A 24,556-nucleotide genomic window follows, 5' to 3' on the forward strand; every position below is an offset into this window, starting at 1 on the left:
ATCTGGAGATCAGGCGAGTCTTCCTCGGCGACGAGTGGAGCCTCGTCCTCGGAGATATCTTCAAGTGGGTTCTTGTCCTCGGAGACGTCTTCTTCGACGATCTCCTCCTCAAAGATGGCCTCCGGTACTGGCGCTGATCTCCTCATCTCGTGTCGACGGGCCCTCCGATCCCGAATGGTCTTCTTCGATCAGAAGGAGGCACAGGCTGTGCAGGTCGACTCGTCGTGTTCCGGCGATAGACAGAGGTTGGGTCCGCACACGTACAGCTTCACAAGGACTGTGTGGCCATCCTGATGCTGACGAAGAGTCCTTCTGCAGGGCCTTCCTATGCATTGAGTTGGAAGAGGTCAGACTGGGATCCTCGGCTCCAGTGGATCCGTCTAGGACACTGGCCTTTTGTACTTAAGTCATAAGAACGTTTGAACCATTTTACAAGCTTCATTGGCCTTAAAACAAAACGTTTTGAGTGCAGCCAGGTGAGTAGAACGAATATACACAATTACAAGAGTAGGGTAACCCAAGAAGAAAGAGCTGCAAAAACAATCCTTTCAATAAAAGCATTTAAATTACCTTTCTGGTAGTACAGTCTTCTCCTTCAAACAGCACCTCCGCGTTTTCTTCTTCGCCAGTCCCATCCTCCTCATCGTCGTCGTCATCTTCGAAACATCCCACTGCATCGACTGTAATTAACTCCTCTGCGTCCTCAGGGCCGCCCGGCTCCTTCTCCAAGACTCTTTCCTGCAATGAAGGGACAGACCGCAGTCAGCTCACGACTCGGGATTCTTCATCTTGGGGTCTACAAAGCAGGACCTCAGGGAATGGAGAGCGGGGTGGGCGGTGGGAGTGAACCAGCAGAGAGAAATCCACGGATACCCAGATGTAAAAGTAAGAAGCACCCTGCCCATTCAAGGTCTTACCGATTGATGGACTAACAACACACAGTACCACATGTAAAAGAGAATATGCTGATCTGTAACTATAGGAATTCCATTGGTTTATTTATGTTCTTCTGTGTCAATATGAAGAAAATAAGTGTTTTTAAAATGGGTTCACACACCTTAAACTTGACATCCCCTCTCCTCTTCAACTTGGGAAGTCAGTAACAGACTTTGCCACTCCCACCCAATGAACGCTAAGAGTAAGTCCACCACCCATCACCAGCAGCATGAGTGTCTCCTCCAATCAACCCTGGCAGCCTTCAGCAGCCACAAGTCTAGGTTTGCTTTACCTCACGAGCCTTTTCTTTGTGCTCCGGTGACTTCATGTGTTCCACAAACTTCCGTGGAGTTTTGAAGTGTCGGCTGCACACAGTGCAGAAGGGACGCAGGGAATGTTTGGCCAGCTGCAACAAGAACGACAAATGACAGAGTGAGATGGGACAGGTAGCTGTTGTGTCAGTGGCCATATTGCCCCGCCCCCACCCCGTTATGAACAGGGGGCTGCCCTTTCTAGCACGGAGACTTCACATAGGCAGATTTCAGACAGTTTCATCAGTGTTCTCACAGAAGTGTTCAAGCTGCACGTGGACACTGTGCTCAGACCGATGAACTTCTGTTCCCACATACAATCGAGTGCAGCAGCTTCAAATGAGGGGTAACATTCTTCCCTTGAAAAGCATTGCACCCCACCGATCCGGCACAACCACAGGTGCCAACCCTTGTCGCTACCACGAATAGCTCTTGCATGGCTGATCTATTCCTCTGACCAGAGCTCCCTCCTTTACTCCCGTAAGTGGGACCCACTCCGTGTGACACTGCCATACACCTTAGGACAAGCGGACACCACATGTACGGAGAGGGGTCGTGTCTCCATGGTCAACACATACTATAACTTTGCCGCCCAGTCTGCCTCTGACAGGACCTGCAGTGATACCTATCAAAACATGTGATAGCTGTGTAACCACTAGCAACATGCATGTTCTGTGTCCTTTCTTAGTGGAATGGAACCGGTGGTGTCAGCGTACGGAATCCCAACATTACCTCAATTAGCTCTCTGGGTTACACAAAGTTGTGTCATTTTCAACCAGGATTGTATATCACCATTGCCATCCCTGAAGACTATAAGATCACTCGCAAGGACCGTACCGGCACAGGAGGAGGAATCGCTATCGTCCATAAGAAATCAATCCGCATCTCAACCAGCTCTGACGCCAACCTCACCAACTCCGAACACCTTCACTTCCAGATCCACATCGACCCCAAGACCACACTCAGAGGCACCCTCCTCTACAGACCACCAGGACCCCGCGCAAAATTTAGTGAAGACATCACGGACTTCATCACTCCCCACGCGCTCCCCTCCAAAGAATACATCCTTCTGGGAGACCTCAACTTTCACCTTGAAAAGCTCAACGACCACAACACCACCACCCTCCTGGACAACCTCACCAACCTCGGACTTAAACAACTGGTCACTTCCCCCACCCACATCGCAGGTCACACACTCGACCCCATCTTCACCTCCAGCAATCATGTCTCCTTCAGCCACACTACGGACCTCCTCTGGACGGACCACAGCTGCGTTCACTTCACCTACAACAAGCCAAAACCCATCAACCACCTCCAACCAACTCTGCAAAGAAACTGGAACAAAATCACCATCGACCAGATCTCCTCATCGCTCCTTCAAAACACCCCAGCCCACTCTTCTAACCCAGACCAAGCCGCCGCCAACTTCACCCTATGGTTATCCAACACCGCCGACACCTTAGCTCCACTGAAAAAACGTCAAAGCAAACCTGGCAACAAGAAGGCCTCATGGTTCAACGATGATCTTAAGAAATCCAAGAAACTCTGCCGCTCCCTTGAAAAGGCCTGGAAAAAAGACCCAACCACTAGCACCAAGGACGCCTTCAAAAACGCAACCCGCACTCACCATCAACTAATCCGAAAGGCCAAGAAAACAGCATTCAAGGATCGACTTGACAACAACGCCCACAACAGCAAGGAACTTTTCAACATCGTCAAGGAATTTTCCAATCCCTCGGCCAACTCCAACGACATCACCCCCTCTCAAGCCCTCTGCGACTCCCTAGCCTCATTCTTCCACAACAAGGTTGCTGACATCCACAACAGCTTCGACAACCAACCCGAAGACCAACCCACCCAACCATATGCTGAACACTCACCCCCCGCGAACACCCTTAACGACTGGAACCCAATCTCCACTGAGGACACCATCCGCATGATGAACTCCATCCACTCAGGATCCCCCACAGACCCCTGCCCTCACCACATTTTCAACAAAGCTGACTCCGTCATAGCACCGCACCTCCGACACGTCATCAACTGCTCCCTCAACTCCGCAACCTTCCCAGAAAACTGGAAACACGCTGAACTCACCGCCCTTCTGAAAAAACCCACAGCGGACCCCACCGAACTCAAAAATTACCGCCCCATTTCGCTCCTTCCATTCCCGGCCAAAGTAATCGAGAAAGCTGTCAACAACCAGCTCGCCGCTTTCCTCGAAGCCAACAAATCCCTCGACTCCTCACAATCTGGCTTCCGAGCAAAACACAGCACTGAGACCGCCCTCATCGCAGCAACAGACGACATTCGAACTCTACTGGACAATGGAGACACAGTCACACTCATCCTCCTCGACCTCTCTGCAGCCTTCGACACAGTATGCCACAGCACCCTTTTACAACGCCTCAGAAACATCGGAATACAAGGAAAAGCACTTGAATGGATCACCTCGTTCCTCACCGGAAGAACGCAGAGAGTCCGCCTTCCACCATTCAAGTCCGAGGCCACTGAAGTAATCTGCGGCGTACCCCAAGGGTCCTCACTCAGCCCCACCCTCTTCAACGTATACATGAGCCCCCTCGCGGCCATCGCACGCCAACACAACCTCAACATCATCTCCTACGCAGACGACACTCAACTAATCCTTTCCCTCACCAATGACCCCAACACAGCCAAAACTAACCTACACGAAGGAATGAAAGAAGTTGCCGAATGGATGAAACAAAGCCGTCTGAAACTGAACTCAGACAAAACAGAAGTCCTCATCTTAGGCACATCCCCCTCTGCATGGGACGACTCTTGGTGGCCGGAAGCCCTTGGAAAAGCACCCATACCGACAGACCACGCACGGAACCTAGGCGTCATCCTGGATTCTTCACTCTCAATGAACAGACAAGTCAGCGCCGTATCCTCATCCTGCTTCAACATTCTCCGCATGCTCAAAAAAACTTTTAGTTGGATCCCCACCGAAACGAGGAAAACAGTCACCCATGCTCTGGTCACGAGCCGACTGGACTACGGAAACACCCTCTACGCAGGTACTACCGCTAAACTCCAGAAGAAACTCCAACGAATCCAAAACGCCTCAGCCAGGATTATATTAGACATACCGCGCAACGAACACATCTCCGGTCACCTGAAAAACCTCCACTGGCTACCCGTCAATAAGAGAATCACTTTCCGACTGCTAACCCACGCACACAAATCACTCTACGACATCGGACCAGAATGCCTTAACTCACGACTGTCCTTCTACACCCCCTCCCGCCAACTACGTTCTTCCAGCCAAGCCCTCGCTACTGTACCTCGCATCAACAAGACCACCATGGGAGGCAGATCCTACTCATACCTAGCTGCTAAAACATGGAACTCACTCCCCGCTTACCTTCGCCTTACCCAGAACCACCTAGCATTCAGAAAACAACTTAAAACGTGGATATTTGACAAGTAATCCTCCTCCCCTTTCTAAGCGCCTTGAGACCCTCTGGGTATGTAGTGCGCTATATAAATTATCTGACTTGACTTGACTTGACTATATGAAAGTAAAATGCTACTTACCAGTATGCATCTGTTCTTGGCATGTAGAGCTGCAGAGTTGCACACTGTGCATGGATCGCCACCTAGTGTTGGGCCCGGATGTTTGCAGTTTGTTGTTGTCCTGAAAAGTTCTTTGGAAGTCACGAGATAGGCGACTCCTCCTTTGGACCACATTGCGCATGGACATCGGCTCCATCCCCAGGTTCTTTTTCGCCAGCAGGCAAGTGATGGAGCTAAGAGATAGTGATGTCAATGTGATTTGTATCTAATTAAGATAATACTGGAACAGACAAGGGTAGCTGGGGAGGCGGGTGGGTGTGTGCATCTCTGCAGCACTACATGCCAAAAACAGAGGCATACTGGTAAGTAGCATTTTTCGTTCGAGGCATATGAACTACAGATTACACACTGTGCATAGATTGTATAGCAGTACCCACTCTTAGCGGCGACCACCCGTATCTGTTGCAGTAGTTTGGAATAATGTTTTGAGAACAGCCTGGCACACAGTGGCTTGTTGTTTAGTTTGCACATCTACACAGTAATGCTTTGTGAATGTGTGCGGTGTCTAACCCATGTGGCTGCTTTGCATATATCATCTAGGGGAATGTTCCCTAAAAATGCCATTGAAGCCCCCATCTTTCTGGTAGAGTGGGCTTTAGGAGGAACAGATAACATACGTTTAGCTTTGTGGTAGCAAATCTGTATGCATTTGACAATCCATCTAGCTATCCCAGATATTGAAATGGGATTGCCCTTGTGTGGTGGTGAGAAAGACACAAAAAGTTGTTTTGTCTTACGAAAGGGATGTCCAGCGTTGCCTGAAGTTTTATTTGCAAAGGACAAGAGTTTTCAGAAAATCTTCACAATTGTTTGTGGCTTCTAGTGCCCCCAGGAAAGGTTTCCCGTTATCAAAACGGGGAATTGCACGATGGATCTAGAATGCCATTCAATTCTGTCATCAGGCGGCGGGAAGCCATTGACAGCACGTGTTTGTGCACATTCAACAAGAGCGGTGTCAACCTCAACTGCTCTGTTTTCAGGTGTCTCTATTCAGGACATCTGCAGGGCGGCTACCTGGAGGAGTACGCATACCTTCACCAGGCATTACTGCCAACATGCTCATGCAAGAAGCGATGTAGCAGTGGGACAAGCGGTGCTGAGGAACCTTTGCCAATAACGGTGAGCCTTCTTTGTCATCCCTCCTTCCTTTGGTTGGTAAGAGAAGCACATTTTATTGTTGTATACTATTGGATATGTAATTTATGGGCAATATGTCTATGAATATTAGTGGGCGCCCCTAATCCAACGACATGGCCTTAATCCCCGGATTGTCTTTTGGGGAAGACATAGTGTTGGATATACTGGCAGGACCTACGCTCTTAGGCGATGCAGCTGTTTCTGATGTTCTAGCACAAGGGGAAGGCTGGGACACTCTTTTGGAATTGAAGAAAACCCAAGTCAAGACGATATTGCATGGGGCCATCTTAACTGAGTATTTGCGGGTCAATGCTGCCCCAAGGGGTCTTCTTGTTACAAACGAACCCTTGATATTTTTAGAAGATGAATCTTTCAGACGCGATTGGGCCCTAGTGGCCTGGAAGTGCACTCGAGACTGGTTAGTCTTGATTATTAGCATGGCCAAACGACTAGCAGATGCCCTCCTCATCGAGATTCAAACAACAGAATCAGGACTTCAAACTAAGATTGTAATGGCCACATTTGACCATAAACTGGATTTGATTAATACGGAACCGTCTGAATATAGGGACCATTTGATACACTCGAAGATCTCGAAACTACAAAAGGACTTGAAGAACTTTTCCAGGGAAAAGGCAAATCCATACACTAATGATGAATATGCAAAACAGAAATTGGCAGAGAACAATAAGAATAATCAGCAGGGCCGGCCTTGCCACTATACCACCAGCAGCTCTAGTGAGGGCAGTGAAGGGGATTTTCCACAGAGAAAGAGAGGGAGGGGCCGGGGATACAGTCGAGGGCCGAGGCCACCAATGTTCCACCAGCCATTCCAACAACACCCTAACCAGGCTTTTAATTGGCCTGGAATGGGATACCTCCCGACAGGACCCTTTCAAAACCCACAGTTTCAAAATCCACAATTTGAGAACCCTCTGTTTCAGAATCCTCAGTACCAGACCCCACAGTTCCAAAATTACCAGAGGCCTTTTTTAGGGAGAGGCCGGAACAAGGGACGTGGTCAACAGAGAGGTCAGCAACAAGTGACCTGGGAGGACCAGAACCAGGAGATCACGCAACGGATAACCAGGAGCATGGCACAGAGCAGCCTTCCGAGTACCAGCAGTGTGCCACCCTAGTTGTTAATTTATCCTCTTGTCCTTTAACCCCTCTACAGGAAATGGTACTGAACAAAGGGTTGGGTTTCGTTCCTACCAACCCTCCTGATCTATTCTTACTTCGGCAAGATCTAGCAGCCTTTTTCCGTAATCTCAGACTAAAAGTCTTTTTTCAGGATCAGGAATCCTTAGATTTTGACAGAGGGGACACCTCCTTCCGACCTAAGTTGCAGTTCACCGCCCAATTATCTCTGTTACCTCCACAAGTGGCGGCTTTTGAACAGGCCGTAATTCATGACTTAGAGAACTCGAATCTAGAACAATATCATCACTTTTCAAATTTGTCCAATCTAGAGAGACATGCACTTAAGAAACTTGTGGATAACAAAGAAATCATCCTTAAGCCTGCGGATAAAGACGGGGCAACGGTGATCCTGGATCGGGACGCCTACCGCATTGAATGCACCCGCTTACTATCTGACCCTAGAACTTACCGTAGACTAACGGACGACCCTACTGACACCATCACCAGGGAGATCACGATGGTGGTGGAGGAGGCTCGAACTAACGACTGAATCACGGGTCATGTGACGGAATTTCTAATTAATAAACATCCTAAAACCCCGTACTTTTAAATCTTACCAAAGATCCATAAGGCAGTGAGACCCCCTCCCGGGAGACCTATTGTCTCCGGGATGGGATCTCTACCTGAGCCCCTGTCACAATTTTGTGATTTCTTTTTTAAACCTCTTGTCCAGGAACTTCCTGCATATTTGAGGGACACTTTGGATATTCTGAATCTTCTCAAAGACATCCCATTTGACCCAGACACTGAGTTTCTCATAGGCCTTGAGATAGAGGCTCTATGTACAAATATTCCTCAGAGAGAAACCCTCAGAATGCTGGAGACCATTTTATTCGAGGAGGAGTGGCAATACCATACACCTAGAGCCTTTACATTACATCTAGCGGAAATACCTCTAATGAGGAACTTTTTTGAATTCGAGGGCACTATGTACCTACAAACCCATGGTATGGTACTTCCATGGGTAGTGTCTTTGCACCCAGTTTGGCCGGATTATATGTGGGGGCTTTTGAACAACTCACGATTTTTGATACCACGGGCCCGTGGTTTTCCCACCTGAGGTTATGGCGTCGTTATATTGATGACGTCTTGGTGATTTGGAGAGGTGATGAATCATCTGTGGTCTGTTTCCTTGATTGGTTAAACAAGAGAACCCCGCTTCTCCATTTAACCGCGACAGTCACAAAAACCAGCCTACCCTTTCTGGACCTATTGTTAGAACCAAGTGAGGGAAGATTGAAAACAAGAGTGTTTCATAAACCTACAGACAAGAATGCTTTGTTGGCATTCGAAAGTTTCCATCCCAAGTCCCTACGGGAGAACTTGCCGGAGGGTCAATTCTTTCGAATTTGCCGGAACTTTTCGGATCGTGCTTATTTTGTCATCGAGGCTGGTGCCCTAACTCAGAAATTAAAACAAAGGGGGTACACACCTAACACCATTAAGAGAGCCAAGAAACGGGCACTGAATGCCGATCGCGATTCTTTCCTTTCAGTAAGACCGAAGACAAATAAACCTGTTTTCGTTTCCACTTTTAATACAGCGTCCCAGCAGATCAGACGCCTGGTCTTACGCAACTGGAGAATTCTAAACACTGGGGGCATGTATATTAAAACCCCCCCTAAGGATGTAGGATAACATAAGGACTGACCCTCGTCCTTCGTTCCCACTTCAAAATGGCGGCCGAAAATAGACGGCGATTGTTTACACATTTAACTATATATAACTAAAACATGTGTATACAAAATAACCCAATTCGAGTAGGTCTACATGGGCCATACAAACATTGGGAATGGTAGCTAAGAAACAGCCACTGTAGAGTAGGGATGAGAATACGATAAATGTTTTTCGTTACTTATTCCCCGTTTCAAGATGGCGGCCGCTTTTAGAATCGGCCGAAATACATCGTGTTCAGGTAAAGAATTAACTGATGCTAAACCTGGCTTACTAAAACAGAGGCGCTTAATAAAATAAACAAAAAATTGTCCAAATACAGATAATGAGAAATTATAGCAGGCTTCCTAATTAATTTTAGTTATTTTTACGGCATAACGAACACGGATAATAAGAGCAGGTCTTTAGAAGACACATTTCTACAGGATCACTAAGAAATAGACAAAAAACAGTACAGGAACCCATAAGTCTGCAACAAACGACTTGAGGGTGTGAAGTACATGAATAAAAACACACTACAAGATGGCGACGGGTTTGCTCTATCCATCCCTAAGCACACTCTAATCATCAACAACACCAAACAGGTGTTAAAAATCTACCAATTAAGGAGAGTATAAATACCAAACACAGATTAAGAGCTAGTCATTCGAAACCAACCTTGGGAGGAGGAGGACGCCACGCAGATCAGCTACCAGCCATAAGTAAGTAAGAGAAGGGTGTCTCCACCAAAAACTTTAGCAGCAACTACAGATAGAAACTAGCTCTAATATAGAATAAGTAGTGAATTCTATACTCTTTTATTTTCTCTAGAGTGAACAGCTAATTTTAAAAAAAGCTTAAAGAAAGTGACCCTTGATTCCATGATGAATACATGCAAGAGTTAACCGCTTAAAAGATTCCTGTCTACACAGAGGTAAGGAAACCATGACTTAATATCAGCCCTTAGAGTGAGGCTAGTAAAAATAAATCATATATAAATTAAAAACCAACCAGCAATATCATTTGCCCTGCAGTGAAAGTGGTGGACAGAATAGCATAAGGTAGCTCCCAGAGGCGTCCCCCCTACTACTACAACGATCAAGGAAATAGGATCGGTAAGCTTGAGAATAAGATATCTTTTTAAATATTTTTTAATAATTTTTAAATAACTCTTTGAAAAACCAGAGATGCGGGTGAGGGACAATCACATGCAACACAAAAGTGAATCTTCACCTTAGAGAAATTATAACTTAACTGTGAGGATTTTTAACCTGGCTAATTTGAAGTAGCAAAACCGATTAGAGATGGAGAGAATGTTAGATAAATAAAAATAATAAATCTCTGACAAATCGGAATGTGTGTAATTTACTAACAAAGAGACCACCTTTATAATATAAATGTATCCTTGCAATAGGATTGAAGTTGGTCCATTTTCTTCAAAACCCGAGGAAAGTTTTTCAACACATCACAGAAACAAGGTAGAGTTACACATGACTGCTCCTCGTAAATACAACACTCCCTGAATAAATAGAGCTAATTTAAAACTAGACATATCTTTCCTATAGTAGTAAAGAATGAAAGCAACATGAGCAGAGGGATACGTGCTCAGAAATACCTATAACAACGAAACCAGGAAAGACTAAACCTGGGTAAGTTAAAGACAACGATGGGCTGTAAAGAATAATACTGAATATAATGGCCTAGAATAATAACAATAATATATAACAATTCTTTGTGGCACGAAAAGCTAATCGTTTGCCTATTCATGTCAAGAAAATAAAACCAAGACATGGACACTAGACTAGTGATGACAATAATCCACTATACTCTCGCTAAAGATATGAGAATATAGTAACGTACGATCTGGGGTTGCTAAGTGTTCGGGGTTACCAAATAGAGGGAAAACAGTTTAAACATGCAATATAAATCTAAGTGCAACTGTGAAAAAATCTGGACCTAACGATATGTATTATGATATGTTTTCTAGAAAATATTAAGCTGTGAACGAGTCCTTGAAGAAGGTGCAGAATAGAAAAAAAGCACCGAAACGCCGCGTCGACAATTTCGTTCTTGTAACAATTTTTTGTTTTATGAATATGATTATGTAATGTTTATGTTTAAGTACCAAATTAGTGAAGTTTTAAATGTTTTTTAATTATTCCTTGGAAAACCTTTTTTAAATGTGTGAATAAAATTGTGTATATGATTTGTACATACTACTACCTAAGATTACTTATTCTAATAAATGTATGAAAATGTTTTAACTAACAAGTATGCCTCATGGTTTTAATGACATCTTTATGGTCCATACATATTGAGTTGTAAATTTGGTAATCGGCGTAACACTGCAACCCATTCCTTTATTGCAAATCATCCCCCAGTTGGGATTTTAAGCATTATTTACTCCCAGGAGAAGGAACCCTCTTTTTGTTAGATGTATATGGAGAAGCCACTATTTTCGTTCAGGCGAAGTCAGAACCTTAAGGACCTTTTAGTCCATACGAGACCTAGAGTTACTACTGTGACTAGGGACACCATTGCAGTGGCAGGTCTACCCAGATAGATGGGCCACACAAGATGTGGCGCGTGTAGTGTATGCAACCTCACTTCTAACACCAAACACATTGATTTGGGCCTTCCTACCCCCTGGGAACAGAGATCCCACACTACCTAACTCCCAGGGGGTCATTTATCTTATTACATGCCCTTGCAATAAATTTTATGTGAGGATGACAAGCAGGAAGGTGAGAACACGGATAACAGAGCACCGTAGCACAGTTAGATGTGGCAGATTAAACACCAAACTGACAGCGCACTTCCTGGAGAGGGGACACTCTGCTGATGAGCTAAGGTGGACTATCATTGAGAAACTAAACCTGGGAAGGCATATGGCAGACGACCAGCGTATCTTGCTCCTCCGGGAACAGAAATGGGTCTTTCGCCTCAGAAGTCATATTACTGGTCTCAACGACGATATACCTTGGCAAACTCTGGGGAGACAATAGATGTATTGGTTGGCTTGAACATAAACACTTGGATACTTCTAGCAATACATCAACCAGGCCCATGTTGTACCTGGACTTGAGAGGGAGTTTTGGCATCCCCCGGGAATTTCCATTTCTATTCCACTATTGTGATCGGGGATATGAGGAGCCTGGACTCTTGTTCTATCTGTAGTCGCCTTGTTTTACCCCTACCTAGGGAGTACAAACTCTCCATATTTATATATAGACTCTATATATATATATATATATATATATATATAGACTCTATATATATATATATATATATATATATATAGACTCTATATATATATATATATATATATATATATACTCTATATATATATATATATATATATATATATATATATATATATATATATATATATATATATATATATATATATATATGCCCACTCCCTTTGTATTAGCAGTATGATCAGGTGTATTCCGTCTCTTTGTGCCATCTGAATCGCGTATTGATACATCTTACCTCACTGTCTGGAAAAATATAGAGACAGGTTTCCTCTTCTTCCCTCTTTGAAGTTCAAACTGTGGGGGCTTCTTGTTGACCTACAGCTCTATCTTGTTTACGTCTTAAACTGGCCCCCGTCCTTGCCTCTTGTCTTTTCTTATCTGATATACGGGACGAGCACTTGCTGTTCATTGTGCCCCCCCCAGCTTCTAAAAAGTACTATGCTAACTTAAACTTCGTTACCCAGAATACCCTCACGTAAACACGCGGGGCGTGATCATGTCACACACGATGTCACGTGGGGCGCATAGAACTACTGGTAACGTCGGAGTCAAACGTTATTTACCAGATCTTCCGGAGCCGCCATTGACCGTGCGGCGATCCGGAAGCAGGCAGTGTTGAGAGGTCTTTCCCTTGGAACAGTAAGGAGGCTACAGGGGGGGTTGCTTACTCTGTTATCGGTATATTCAGGCTCATATCCACGGGCTTGCTTTTACCTCACATCGCATCGCATGACTATTTAATTTTACGATGAGATGTCCGTGGAAGGGGCTGATTCATATATTGCTCATGATAAGAGGCGTTTGTGACATACATGTACTTGTCTCGTCCCTTGGGATATAGGTTGTGTTCTTGGGATACCTTCCTGCAGGGCGCCATGTCGAGTTTACAACTAGAATAAACTCGGTGAGTACATGAATGGGAACAGTAATACGTCTCTCTGAGATGTGTGTGGGATACATATACTCTTTGACAATTGAGACAGGTTGAAAGAGCGTTTGGACTTAGATGGATGTAGTGACCCGTTTCTTGTAGCATTGTACATACATTCTTTTTCTTTTTGACTCGTAGCCAGGGGTGATAAATATACTCACCTCGCAGGCTGTTACAGTGGACCACTTAAAGGTCACATGTTGTTATAGCTGATGGGGTGGCCTGAGACAGTACACAACTCCCTGGCACCTAAATACAATATGTCTAATTGTGATTATTTATTGTTTCAGTTTATGTTTCCCGTGTTGTTGGGATTCCCTCCACACGTGATGATTGACTTGAAACCTTGTGTGATCAGTCATTTGGCACTTTGACCGAACTGCGTTTAGGCCAATATCTGGACTGGGAACAACATATGTCCTGAAGAAGACCGGAGTGACCTCTTAAGGCGCAGTAAGTCGGTCGAAACATGTTCACACAAGCGGAATCAGGAAGGGTGTTTTGAGAACTTAAATCTTCTCTTTAAACACTACACATCCTATTTTTTCCTTTTAATCCTGGTTGTGGAACCGACGAATAAAGGTTTATTTGGTATCCCCAAACCAGTTTTAAAGCACTTTCCTATTAACTGCACTTTGTCGCACACCAGTTCTAGTCACAGGGTGACACTCACTGATCACTTACTTTATATATATAATATATATATTATAATTGAATAAATCGTCATCCTGCAACTGGCTTGAGGAGTGACTTTTCTTTGCTTGATTTTCGCTGCATTGAGAGGAGCTTTTGGATCTTTTCGCCTCCCCCCGTTTCGATCCGAGGCCAACAAAGTCATCTGCGGCGTACCACAAGGATCATCACTCAGCCCCACCCTCTTCAACGTCTACATGAGACCTCTTGCAGCCATCGCACGCCAACACAACCTCAACATCATCTCCTACGCCGACGACACCCAGCTGATCCTCTCCCTCACCAGAGACCCCGACACCGCCAGAACTAGCCTACACGAAGGGATGAAAGACGTCGCCGAGTGGATGAAGAACAGCCGCCTGAAACTGAACTTAGACAAGACGGAAGTCCTCATCCTGGGACCATCGCCCTCCGCCTGGGACGACTCCTGGTGGCCCCCCGCCCTGGGCACCGCTCTCAAGCCAACAGACCACGCACGCAACCTGGGCTTCATCCTGGACTCCTCCCTCTCGATGACCAGACAAGTCAACGCCGTCTCCTCATCTTGCTTTCACACCCTACGCATGCTCCGCAAGATCTTCCGATGGATCCCGACCGAAACCAGGAAGACGGTCACCCAGGCACTCGTCACCAGCAGACTGGACTACGGAAACACCCTCTACGCCGGAACCACAGCCAAGCAACAGAGAAGACTCCAACGCATCCAGAACGCCTCCGCCCGACTCATCCTGGACATCCCCCGACGCTGCCACATCTCCGGCCACCTGAGGGACCTGCACTGGCTCCCCGTCAACAAACAAGATGATCACGTTCAGGCTCCTCACCCACGCACACAAGTCTCTCCACGACCTGGTCCCCAAGTACCTCAACGACCGCCTGACCTTCTACACTCCCACCCGCTAGCTACGATCGACCAGCCACGCCCTCGCCGCCGTTCCACGCATACGAAGAGCCACCGCCGGAGGAAGATCCTTCTCCTACCTGGCGGCCAAAACATGGATCTCCCTCCCCATCCACCTTCGACTGACCCAGGACCATCTCACCTTCAAGAGACAACTCAAGACCTGGCTGTTCGAGCAGTAGCGGACCCCTTCCCCCAAGCGCTTTGAGACCCTCCCGGGTGAGTAGCGCGCTATACAAGTGTTATGATTGATTGATTGATTGATTGATTGACCTGTTGGGTTCCACCGGTCATTAACGGAACAAGGAGTGCTTTTTCATTTATATATACATATATATACACAGTTACTATTATGTGCAAGTATCATGTGTTGCCAATTTGTGAGAAGTAAGTGACAAAAACTAAATGTGCTATGATTTACTGCACGCTATTCTGATTCAGGTATGTTAATTTATGAAAAGCTCCATTACTGGAGTAAGAAAACAAGTTGCACACCTGTAACTGTAGTTCTCCAGTATTGGACGCTTTCATAGATTCACATATGCCCACCCTCCTCCCCTCAGAGGTTCACCTCGGATTTGGCACAAAAAGTATTATAGCAGAAGTGCGTGAAAATCTGAGGGGCAAAAGGTTCTCTCAGGAGGGTTCGAGAGGGTGAGAAGCCCTGATTGGCTAAGGGAAACATTTGGTCCTTGTTTACATAACAAAGGTTATGGGTTACAAAGGAGAAATGGGCCTAGGCCTTTTTTCAGTTAGCTATACTGCTAAGCATTGCTTTTTATGTACCGGAGACTCCCGTCTCGACGATGGGGAAATGATTCAGGTATGTGAATCTATGAAAGCTCCAATACTGGAGTAATTGTCTTTTTGGAGCGGAAGGAGGCACAATCTGAACAGTCTCTGGCCTCGTGCTCCGGTGAGAGGCAGATATTGCACACCTCATGGAGATCGGTGTGGGGAAACTTCGGCCCACATCGAGGACATTTCTTGAATGGCGTCCTTTCCATGAGCTAAAGGATACGGCCCAGGTAGGCCCGAAGGCCTCCGTCGATGACCGGAATCGAAGACTTCGAAGTTTTGAGACTCGTGTCGATTGAGGAACGCGTTCGAGACAATACCGCCGAAAAGGGTGAAGGATTGCGCACCGAAAGTAGAATCGATTCCAAACCGGAGCGCAGGAAACACATTATAGCCCGATGGCGGAAAAAACAATCGAAGGATGGAGCCAATTCCCATGCGCAATGTGATCCAAAGGAGGAGTCACCTATCTCGTGACTTACAAAGACTTTTCAGGACAAAAACAAGTGCAAACATCCGGGCCCAACACTAGATTGCGATCTATGCAACAGTGTGTAATCTGCAGCTCATATACCTCAAACATGAGTTTTCTGACCTCTCTGAATGTTTATCCTCATGGTCTGGAGACTGTTGAGGTAAAGGTGTGTGTGGTATTGGAGGAGGAGTAAGCCTAAGTTGACTGATGGCTTTATCCTCCTGTTTTCTTCTCTTTTCAGGAATTACATGTTCTTGAGGAGGTCTAGTAGGTATTCTTCGTGTATCTGGATGAATTATTAGATGTTTTTGTTTATTGTCCAATTGCTGTTGCAATTTTTCAAATACTGGTTTGAAGAATGCTCAACTGTACGCTTTTTGACTAATTTGTCTCCAGTATGCCTCGGTGACGAGTGTTTCAGACACGAGGCTTTAGATTTAAAGCTGGAGTCTGAGCTTTTTTTTAGGGATCTGAAGATTTTGGTACCGAAGATTTGGACGTATCTACTTTGGATGTTTCCGACTCTGAAGATTTCTTTTTTATTCAGAGGTCGACTGTTTGGGATCGATAGTTTATGACTGTCTTTTCGAGGTTTAGCTGAGGCCAGACTTTCTGTGATCAGTTGTTCTGTGCTGACCATGGCCCGAAGGTAGTAGAGGCCAGTCAGCAGACTTTTGTATATTGGGCGTACATTTTTGGGGTAGTTTACTCTTGGTTTGTTGCCCAGGTGTAAGGATTTCTGCCTCAGAGTCAGAGGTTTGTTCTTGAGAGAAAGCACCCTCGTCTGCAGCTTACGGATGTGCCTCTATTTTCATCGATGCTGCATCGAGACATTTGCATTCTTCTTGCTTTAGGGTCCCCAAGAGTCTCCTTTGACCTGAAAGATTTACAGGCCTCACAGTTTTGATCTTGATTATCCGATGAGAGGCAGGAATTACAAACCTTGTGTAAATCTGTATGTGGGAATTTGGAATGACATGAGGGACAGGATTTAAAAGGTGTCTGTTCCTATTTTAGATTGAATCTTGATCGATAACAATACTGACGGTGATAGAAAAGGATCCTATTGATGGTGCCAACTGGAGCAGAGGAACACACAACCAAACCAGAGGGTGGAAAAAAATTATCTAACAATGGAATCGATGCCAATGCAAGCAAGAGGTAGGGTCACTATAACTCATGACTTGAAGAGCTTCTTCCAAGAAAAACAACTTGCACACTTCCGAGCCAAACACTAGATGGCGGACCTAAACTAATCATGTGTATCTACAGCCACACATGCCATCAAGTAAGTGTGTGTGTATATATATATATATGCTGAAGGTGTGGCGCCCCGTAACCAATGGGACTGAGGCAGGCACTATTTAAGCGAGCAGCACAGTCGCCAGCAATTTTAAGACGGCATCTGAGGAAGGCCTTTGCCAGGCCGAAATGCATTATGCCTATTCAGCAATAAAGTGTTTTCCCTCCAGCTTCCCCGTGGCAGCCTCTGATTCTTCCTACGGAGGGGTGTGTTTGATATATATATATATATATACATACACACAAAGGCTGCTGTGACAGCCGAAACGCGTGTTTCTCTTTGCTTCTTGGACTGAGGACAGTCCGATGAATTAAAAAGAAGCTTTTATTCTGCAACTTTGTGTGTGTTCTCTGCCCGTCAGGAACGAGAAGTGTTATATATATATATATATATATATATATATATATAATATTTAATATGTGCACCGAAGTCCCCGCATATAGACAGGAATATTCAGTGCTTAGGACTATTGATGAGGATCCGCTGTAAGAAATCCTTTTATTTCTGAGATGCACAGCCACCACTGCAATGCATTTTAAAAACATTAATGGTGTGAAATTGAGATAGGAGGGAGGGACTCAATTGGGAGTGATTGTTTCAAACCATGAATCTCAAGAATGTGTGTGGTGCTTCTTTGTGATCTGAATTTGAAAATAGACATCATACAAATCTATCACACACCACCAGTCCCTTTAATGTAATTGAAAGTAGATTTGATGCATGGCCAACATTTAATGTTTTTCCTTTTTATGCATTTGTTTGCCCTTTGCCACATAAAAAATGGGTCTGCATCTAGTCATAGACTGCCACAGAAGCCTGATCCCCCACCTCGCCCTTTAGCTAGCTCGCTGGGTTGAAACGGTGGCTCTGTAAGTAGTACTGATGCGGCCACTGAGGGGGATTGAACTTTAATTAATGAACAACAACGGTCATAAGGTTTGTACTGATGTCTGCGATATCATTTTCTTTCAGCCAGCTGCCTTAAGGGTCTCCAACTCCACCTTCATGTGCTTCACCTCTTCATCTGCATGAGAGACAAATAAGAAAGCCCCAGAGAAGGACAGATTGAGCATTCTCTGCTGGGCTTCTTGCTTTAATCCTGTAACTAGGCACTGATCCATGGACATCAATTAGGGGTCGCCATGGACGCCACCCGTTGCGACCCCTGCCTCCTTGCTTGCGACCCCTGGCTTCTCTGTTTGTCAGGACAAATCAATCATATTATGGGAGGCCCTTACAAAAAATGAAATAGATTTGGTTTAATTTAGTGTTTAAAAAGGAAATAGTTCATGCTTACGGACCGGTTCCAGGCGCCATTAGTATACAAGACAGCACTGGCGACTTCATAGCAGGACAAGGCAGAACTTTCACATGCACTTGACTTATGGGCATGTGCATGCTAGGGTGTGGCAAGGCGGGTCTGCATTGGGAGCCTCTTCAACGATGCATTGAAGTGAGTGTGAAGGTCCCCTAGGCCGGATTCTTTGAGTTGCAAAGTTAAGAGAACGTCACGATCAGGAGTGGGATTCGAGCATAGCCCTGGCAGAGTGGCGACGTGTGTCTTAGCCTGGCAGGTGTTCTGCAGATAGTGTTGCTTCAACCAGACACGGAGATCAGCACACTGATAGCTCTAAGGCTACAGGAGTCACCTTGGGTGTCGTGAGTCTCTCTCCAGAGTCAAAATTAATTCGCTATGGACTCCTGCAAAAAGGAAGCCTGTGGCTGTAACGGTATTTCACCAACTAGTGCTGTTGTTTGTAAGGGCACTCCAGTGTGTGTTAGGGCCAAAGCAGTAATAAAGTAAACCTTTTACTGACTGCTTTGTACAAAGTGAAAGTGAAATCAGAAAACTAGATAAATCATGCTACCCCCACTTAAACTGTGTAATCCTTGGAACAGGCAAATATTATATTTCACCACAACCTGTTTTTCTTAATTATCCCATATGAAAGCACTTCAAATATTTGAGTTTAGAAGAAAACAAATTACTTACCTGTAACTTTGGTTCCCCAGTATTGGTAACTTTCATAGATTCCCATGCTTTGTATCATTCCTCGTCGTCAGCTTGGGAGCCTCGGAAAATAGAAAATACCATAGCAGTATGTACAAAAGAGAAAGTAAGGCCTAGGCCTCATCTCATTTTGTAGCATATCCACCTCTTTTTGTAAAAGAGACCAAAAACTTGCAACAACCAATCAGATTAGCCTCACCCCCTAGAACCCTCCTGAGAGAGCCTCAGATTTTCACATCCGTTGTGTAACAGTAACCACATCTGCTGAAGGCTGAGCTTTCTCCGGGGAGGTGGGTGGGCGCATGGGAATCTATGAAAGTTACCAATACTGGGGAACCAAAGATACAGGTAAGTAACTTGTTTTCTTGCCCCAGTATTGGAACTTTCATAGATTCCCAGGCTTTGTATCAGAGTAGCTAGCAAGTGCACATTTTGTTACATGAGTATACCTCAGCATACTCATTTTCTTATGAAATAATATACCTTGTAACAATATATCGGAAAGATTATCTGATACAAAATGTGCAATCACAGGAAGGAAGGCTAGAAGGGAAAGCTCACCGCTCATTGGACTCCTTGTGGAAGAGTCCAGGCAGTAATGCTTTGTGAACGTGTGGGCACTGCTCCATGTAGCCGCCCTGCAAATGTCTTTGATAGGAACCCCAGCGAAGAGAGCCGTAGAGGATGAGACTGATCTTGTGGAGTGAGCTCGCACATGTCTTTCTAGCAGTTCTCTGCCGCTTGGTGACAATAATGAATTGTACTTGAAATCCAGCGTGAGATTCCTTGTTTTGAAAGTGGACATCCTTTTCGAGGAGCACTAAAAGCCACAGAAAGCTGTGAAGATTTTCTAAAATCCTTTGTGCGTTCAAGTTAAAATTTGAGACACCTCTGGACATCCAAGAAATGTAGAGACCGTTCTGCTGGAGACGCAGGTCGGGGGAAAAAAGATTTTAGTACCACTGGTTCGTTCAAATGGAAATCCGAAGGGACTTTCGGAATACATTTCGGATTTGTCCTTAAAAACAGAGTGTCCTTTTTGAACTGTAGAAAGGGTTCTGAAATGGAGAGAGCTTGCAGCTCCCCCACTCTCCTAGCTGAAGTGAGGGCTAAAAGGAGAGATAACTTCCAAGACAAATATTTTAAATCCGCTCCGTGGATTGGCTCGAATGGAGGTCTCATGAGGTGAGCCAGAACCAGATTGAGATTCCAAGCTGGAGGTGGAGGCCAAACTGGCGGGAAGACCCTGAAAAGACCCTTCAGGAACTGTTTGATAATTCTAGCAGACCAGAGAGAAGGACCAGAGGCTGTCCTTCTGAATCTTGAAATAGCCGCCAGATGTACTTTGATGGAAGAAAGTGAAAGACCTGACTTGGCCAGCGACAAAATGTAAGGCAGTATCTGATGAGGAGCCTAAGAGAACGGATGAAGGTTTTTACGGCGGCACAATAGGCAGAAACGCGTACATTTAGCACAATAGGTCCTTTTTGTACTTGGAGCGCGAGCTTGAGTTAATATTTCCCTACATTCCTGAGGGAAATCTAAGCTGGGGAATTCTCGGTGCTCAGGAGCCAAGCCTTCAATTGGAGAGCTCGGATCTGGATGTACCACTTGTGAGAAGTTGGCCTGATATATGATGCTCACTAGTTCTAGTGATCACCTTGTATCAGTCCAAACAACCCTTATGGTGATTGGTTGTAAGTCAACCTTATAGACCAGCTATCCTAATGGTAGCATGGACAAAGCAGTCTTAGGCTAAACTCTTTATGGCATGTGAAGCCAGCTGTTTTACCACAATATAACCACTTGAATACCAGATGAAAGGACACCACACAGGTTGTTATGAAAATAAACGATATATTTATTAATAACAAAACACCTCTGAACTCTTTATGAGGTCAGAGGGCTAAGCACATGACAATCTCTTCTGAAAAATACGTTAAGTTGCACGAAATCCCAATGGTGCCCTAGGGGCACGACAAACCATATACTAAGTAAGTGGAATGTGAAAGTCAATAGAAGGAATGGAGCTGTCCAGAGGCTGTAGGATCGATGGGACCACGCTACCCTAACACTAGGTAAGTAATAGGACGCCCACGGAACGCGTGTGCAGAGTGTGAACTCACACGCGAGATGCGTAACAACGTCTATGGACAGTACAGTTCAAGTTAAAGGTGAGTACGGACAATCCTGACTAGTTAGGACAACAACGACTGTGGAACTGGACACTAGGACAGTTAAACTACCCTTGAGCACCGAAATGCTCTCGTTATCTCACCCACGGGCTGCGGGTGCATAGGTGCGAAGTTGTGTCGGGTTCTCGCGTTGAAGTCTATGGAGCCTCAAAGAAAAGATGCTGCAGGCGACCAGGAGGAAGATGTCCGGTGCAATCCAAGGGTGGATTGGTGAAGAAGGAGACCTGAAAGCAGAGGGGACAATGTTCACAGTCACTAGCCAGTGACTGGAGTGGAACCAGGAAGGAACCAGATGTCGTCGTCGCGATCAGGTGAAGAATGGACGCTTGACTCCGCAGCCACGTGGACCAGGAGTGGAGGCACGAGCTGTCCCACGCAGGCTCTCGCTGTCGGCGGTGTTGGATCCGGAATCGACGTCAACAGGCCTTGGCAAAGGCAACCCACGCGGTGAGGAGGAAAAGCGTCTGGTGCGGACTAGGAGAGTCCGGGGTGCCCCTCTTTTGGAAGGGAGCAAGGGCCAGTCTGGAGCAACCAGACCAGCAGTAAAGATTTCAAAGTTCGTCGTCTAGGAGGCCACTAGCCAGCCGGCAAGTGACCAGACAACGCGTCGAGCAGGAACCAAGCAGAAGGGCCCCACGCAGATCTCGTGGATGCTGGAGGGCTGATCTTCGGTGGAGGGGCTGCTTGGGGCTGGGGCTTCTCAGTCCCCAAAGCACTTGGTCGAGTTTACCTCGGGAGTCGTGCTGGAAGCGAAGTGCAGTTTCTTCCAAGATGGCCGGTCCCACGTGTCTCGTCGCACCCACGGGTCTCAGCTTTGCTGCAGATGCGGGTTGAGGTCGGAGAGGTCTGGGAATCCGGGTTTCGTCGGGCTCTGAAGTCTGGATCCTCGAGGGAAGACAACAAAGGGAAGCCGCTGGACGCTTGATGGTGCCTGCTTGTGCAGGGTGGACACTCCTTGTCCACAAGGGAGATTCTTCAGTCTTCTGTGGAGCAGAACGTCGAAGTCCAGAGTTTCTTCTTGTAGAATATGTTTAGGATAATCTGACTTGGAATGGGACCAGCTCCTACCTTTATTCTCCTAAAGGGGGCTGCACTACTGACTAGGTCCCTCCCCTGGGTGGGACCAGGAAGGGGGGTGGCTACACCCCCTATCCTTTGTCCGGTTTCCCGCCAGAGCTGGGGCAGGGATGCCCCAGCCACTGGTTGGAACCGGTGTATGCACAGGACACCTTGTGTGCCCCGGGCATGTCTCATTCCTTTCAAGCCTACCCTACCCAATACACAAAATCCTGTCTGGGGTGGTGCTAGCACCTCCCAAGGCAGGAAACCCTTTGTCCAAGCCTCCCTCGTTGGAAGGACTCCCAGCAGCAGGAGGTCAGACTTGTGTCTCTGGTGGCAGCATCCATCTTGTGATGCTGAGGCTCGAGTTAACTTTAACCGGGGTTCTCAGTTACATACATGTCGTGTCCCTCTAGAAGGGTGGAATGCTACCCCCGTCGCCAGAATTGGCGAGGGGGTAGTATTCCAAATCGTATGACACCTTACTCGACATGTTTTGATAATGTTATACCAGAGTTGGCATTTAACCGCGAGGATTATAATGCACTTAAGAGTATATGGTATAGCGTTATCATGGAACAGCTATAAGGACTTGGTTCCGCAAGCTGCAAACGGGCTCAGCTCATGCCAGAGCACCATCTCACATAATTCCAAGCACTCTGCCTTCAGGATTGATAAGGCCTTCCATAGGAGTGACTGATAGGAATATATGTGTCCATTTTAGGTTTAGATATATAGAACTATATCTAAAGCAAAGGGTGATTACACCACCTTGCCCCAGCTGTCGTGCAGCCAGTTGTGTCTGTTTAGTTGGCCAGCCAGGGGTGGCAGAATACATGCTTCAGCCCCTGGTAGGCCCTGGGTACACCTATGCCCTGGATACCTAAGGTATACTGTACAGGGACTGATAAGGTGGCCCAGTACCAATTGGTAAATGCACCTAAGGTACATGCTTGTCAATTTAGAGAGAGAACAGCTAGGCTGTGGGTCTGATTAGCAGGCCCACAGCCAGGGAAAGTCGTAAACCAGTGAAGCAAAAAGCAAAAAATCTGGGGTGACCATAGGATTGCAGACCCCACTCTCCTACACCACTTGTCCCTGGGACATTGTTAATAGAGATGGAATGGGACATAGGTGAAAAGGCTGATCCTGAGAAAGCAGGAGAAGCTCCGTGAACCAGAATTGGCGAGGCCACGCAGGTGCAATTAAAATCATTCTGCAAGGTTCCATCTTTAGTTTCCTGAGAAGCCTCGGGATCAGGGGAATTGGGGGAAAGGCGTAAACAAATGCGCCTGACCAGGACATCGAAAGAGCATTCCCCAGTGACCCTCGATGGTGATCCCTGCTTGCATAGAATCGGCATTTCCTGTTTTCTGGCGTAGCGAACATGTCTATGGTTGGAGTGCCCCAATATGCGAAAACTTCGGACAAAGTATCTTGATCCAATTCCCACTCGTGACAGGCCAATTTCAGACGGCTCAAGGCGTCTGCTGTTGTGTTGAGGGTGCCTGGTAGATGCTCTGCTGAAAGGACGACGTTCTTGAGAATCGCCCATTCCCATATTTCCAGGGCCTCTTTTGCTTGTTTATATAATGCATGGCCCTCGTGTTGTCTGTACGGACCAGAACGGTGGAGCCCCGAACCCTCGGCAGGAAAGCTTGCAAGGCCAAACGAATCGCCCTGAGTTCCAAGAGATTGATATGGAGAAGACGCTCTTCAGGGTTCCAGTGACTGCTCACCTGGAGATCCTGTAAGACAGCGGCCCAGCCTTCCATTGAGGCATCTGTGGTTATAATCAGAGGGGATGGAGCCATCCTGAAAGAGACCTCTTTAGATATTTTCTTTGATAGTCCACCAAACCGTTGCCTTCCTCATGAGAGGAGTGACCTATATCTTCTCCTCGAAAGAACCTTCCGCCTGGCGCCATTGCAATTCTAGTTGTTCTTGCAAGGGGCACGCACGCAGTTTGCAATGCGTAACTAATGGTATGCAAGATGAGATCGACCCTAGGGGAGATTTGTATAGACGTACTGACAGGGACCGTCTCTTTTGCAATTGGCTGACAGAGAAGATTAGCTTTTTCTGTCTTTCCT

General features: G+C 46.2%; 1 protein-coding gene and 1 long non-coding RNA gene across 10 annotated transcripts in view; one reads left to right on the forward strand and one right to left on the reverse strand.

Annotated features, from left to right (window-relative positions):
• Positions 1–24,556, reverse strand: part of CIZ1 (CDKN1A interacting zinc finger protein 1) — a 582,047-nt gene that overhangs the window by 55,601 nt on the left and 501,890 nt on the right. For all 9 annotated transcript variants that reach the window (XM_078646619.1, XM_078646621.1, XM_078646624.1 and 6 more), the window contains 2 exons: positions 1,229–1,342; positions 571–738 (listed from right to left, as the gene is read on the reverse strand). In XM_078646619.1, coding sequence (XP_078502745.1) covers positions 571–738; positions 1,229–1,342 — 282 coding nt within the window. The remainder of the gene's footprint in view (positions 1–570; positions 739–1,228; positions 1,343–24,556) is intronic.
• LOC144761114 (uncharacterized) lies at positions 9,527–9,885 on the forward strand. Its single transcript, XR_013595604.1, has 3 exons — positions 9,527–9,559; positions 9,669–9,771; positions 9,872–9,885. It is a non-coding gene; the product is annotated as an uncharacterized LOC144761114 (long non-coding RNA).

This window comes from Lissotriton helveticus, chromosome 5_2, assembly GCF_964261635.1.
Source record: "Lissotriton helveticus chromosome 5_2, aLisHel1.1, whole genome shotgun sequence".
Classification (NCBI taxonomy): domain Eukaryota; kingdom Metazoa; phylum Chordata; class Amphibia; order Caudata; family Salamandridae; genus Lissotriton; species Lissotriton helveticus.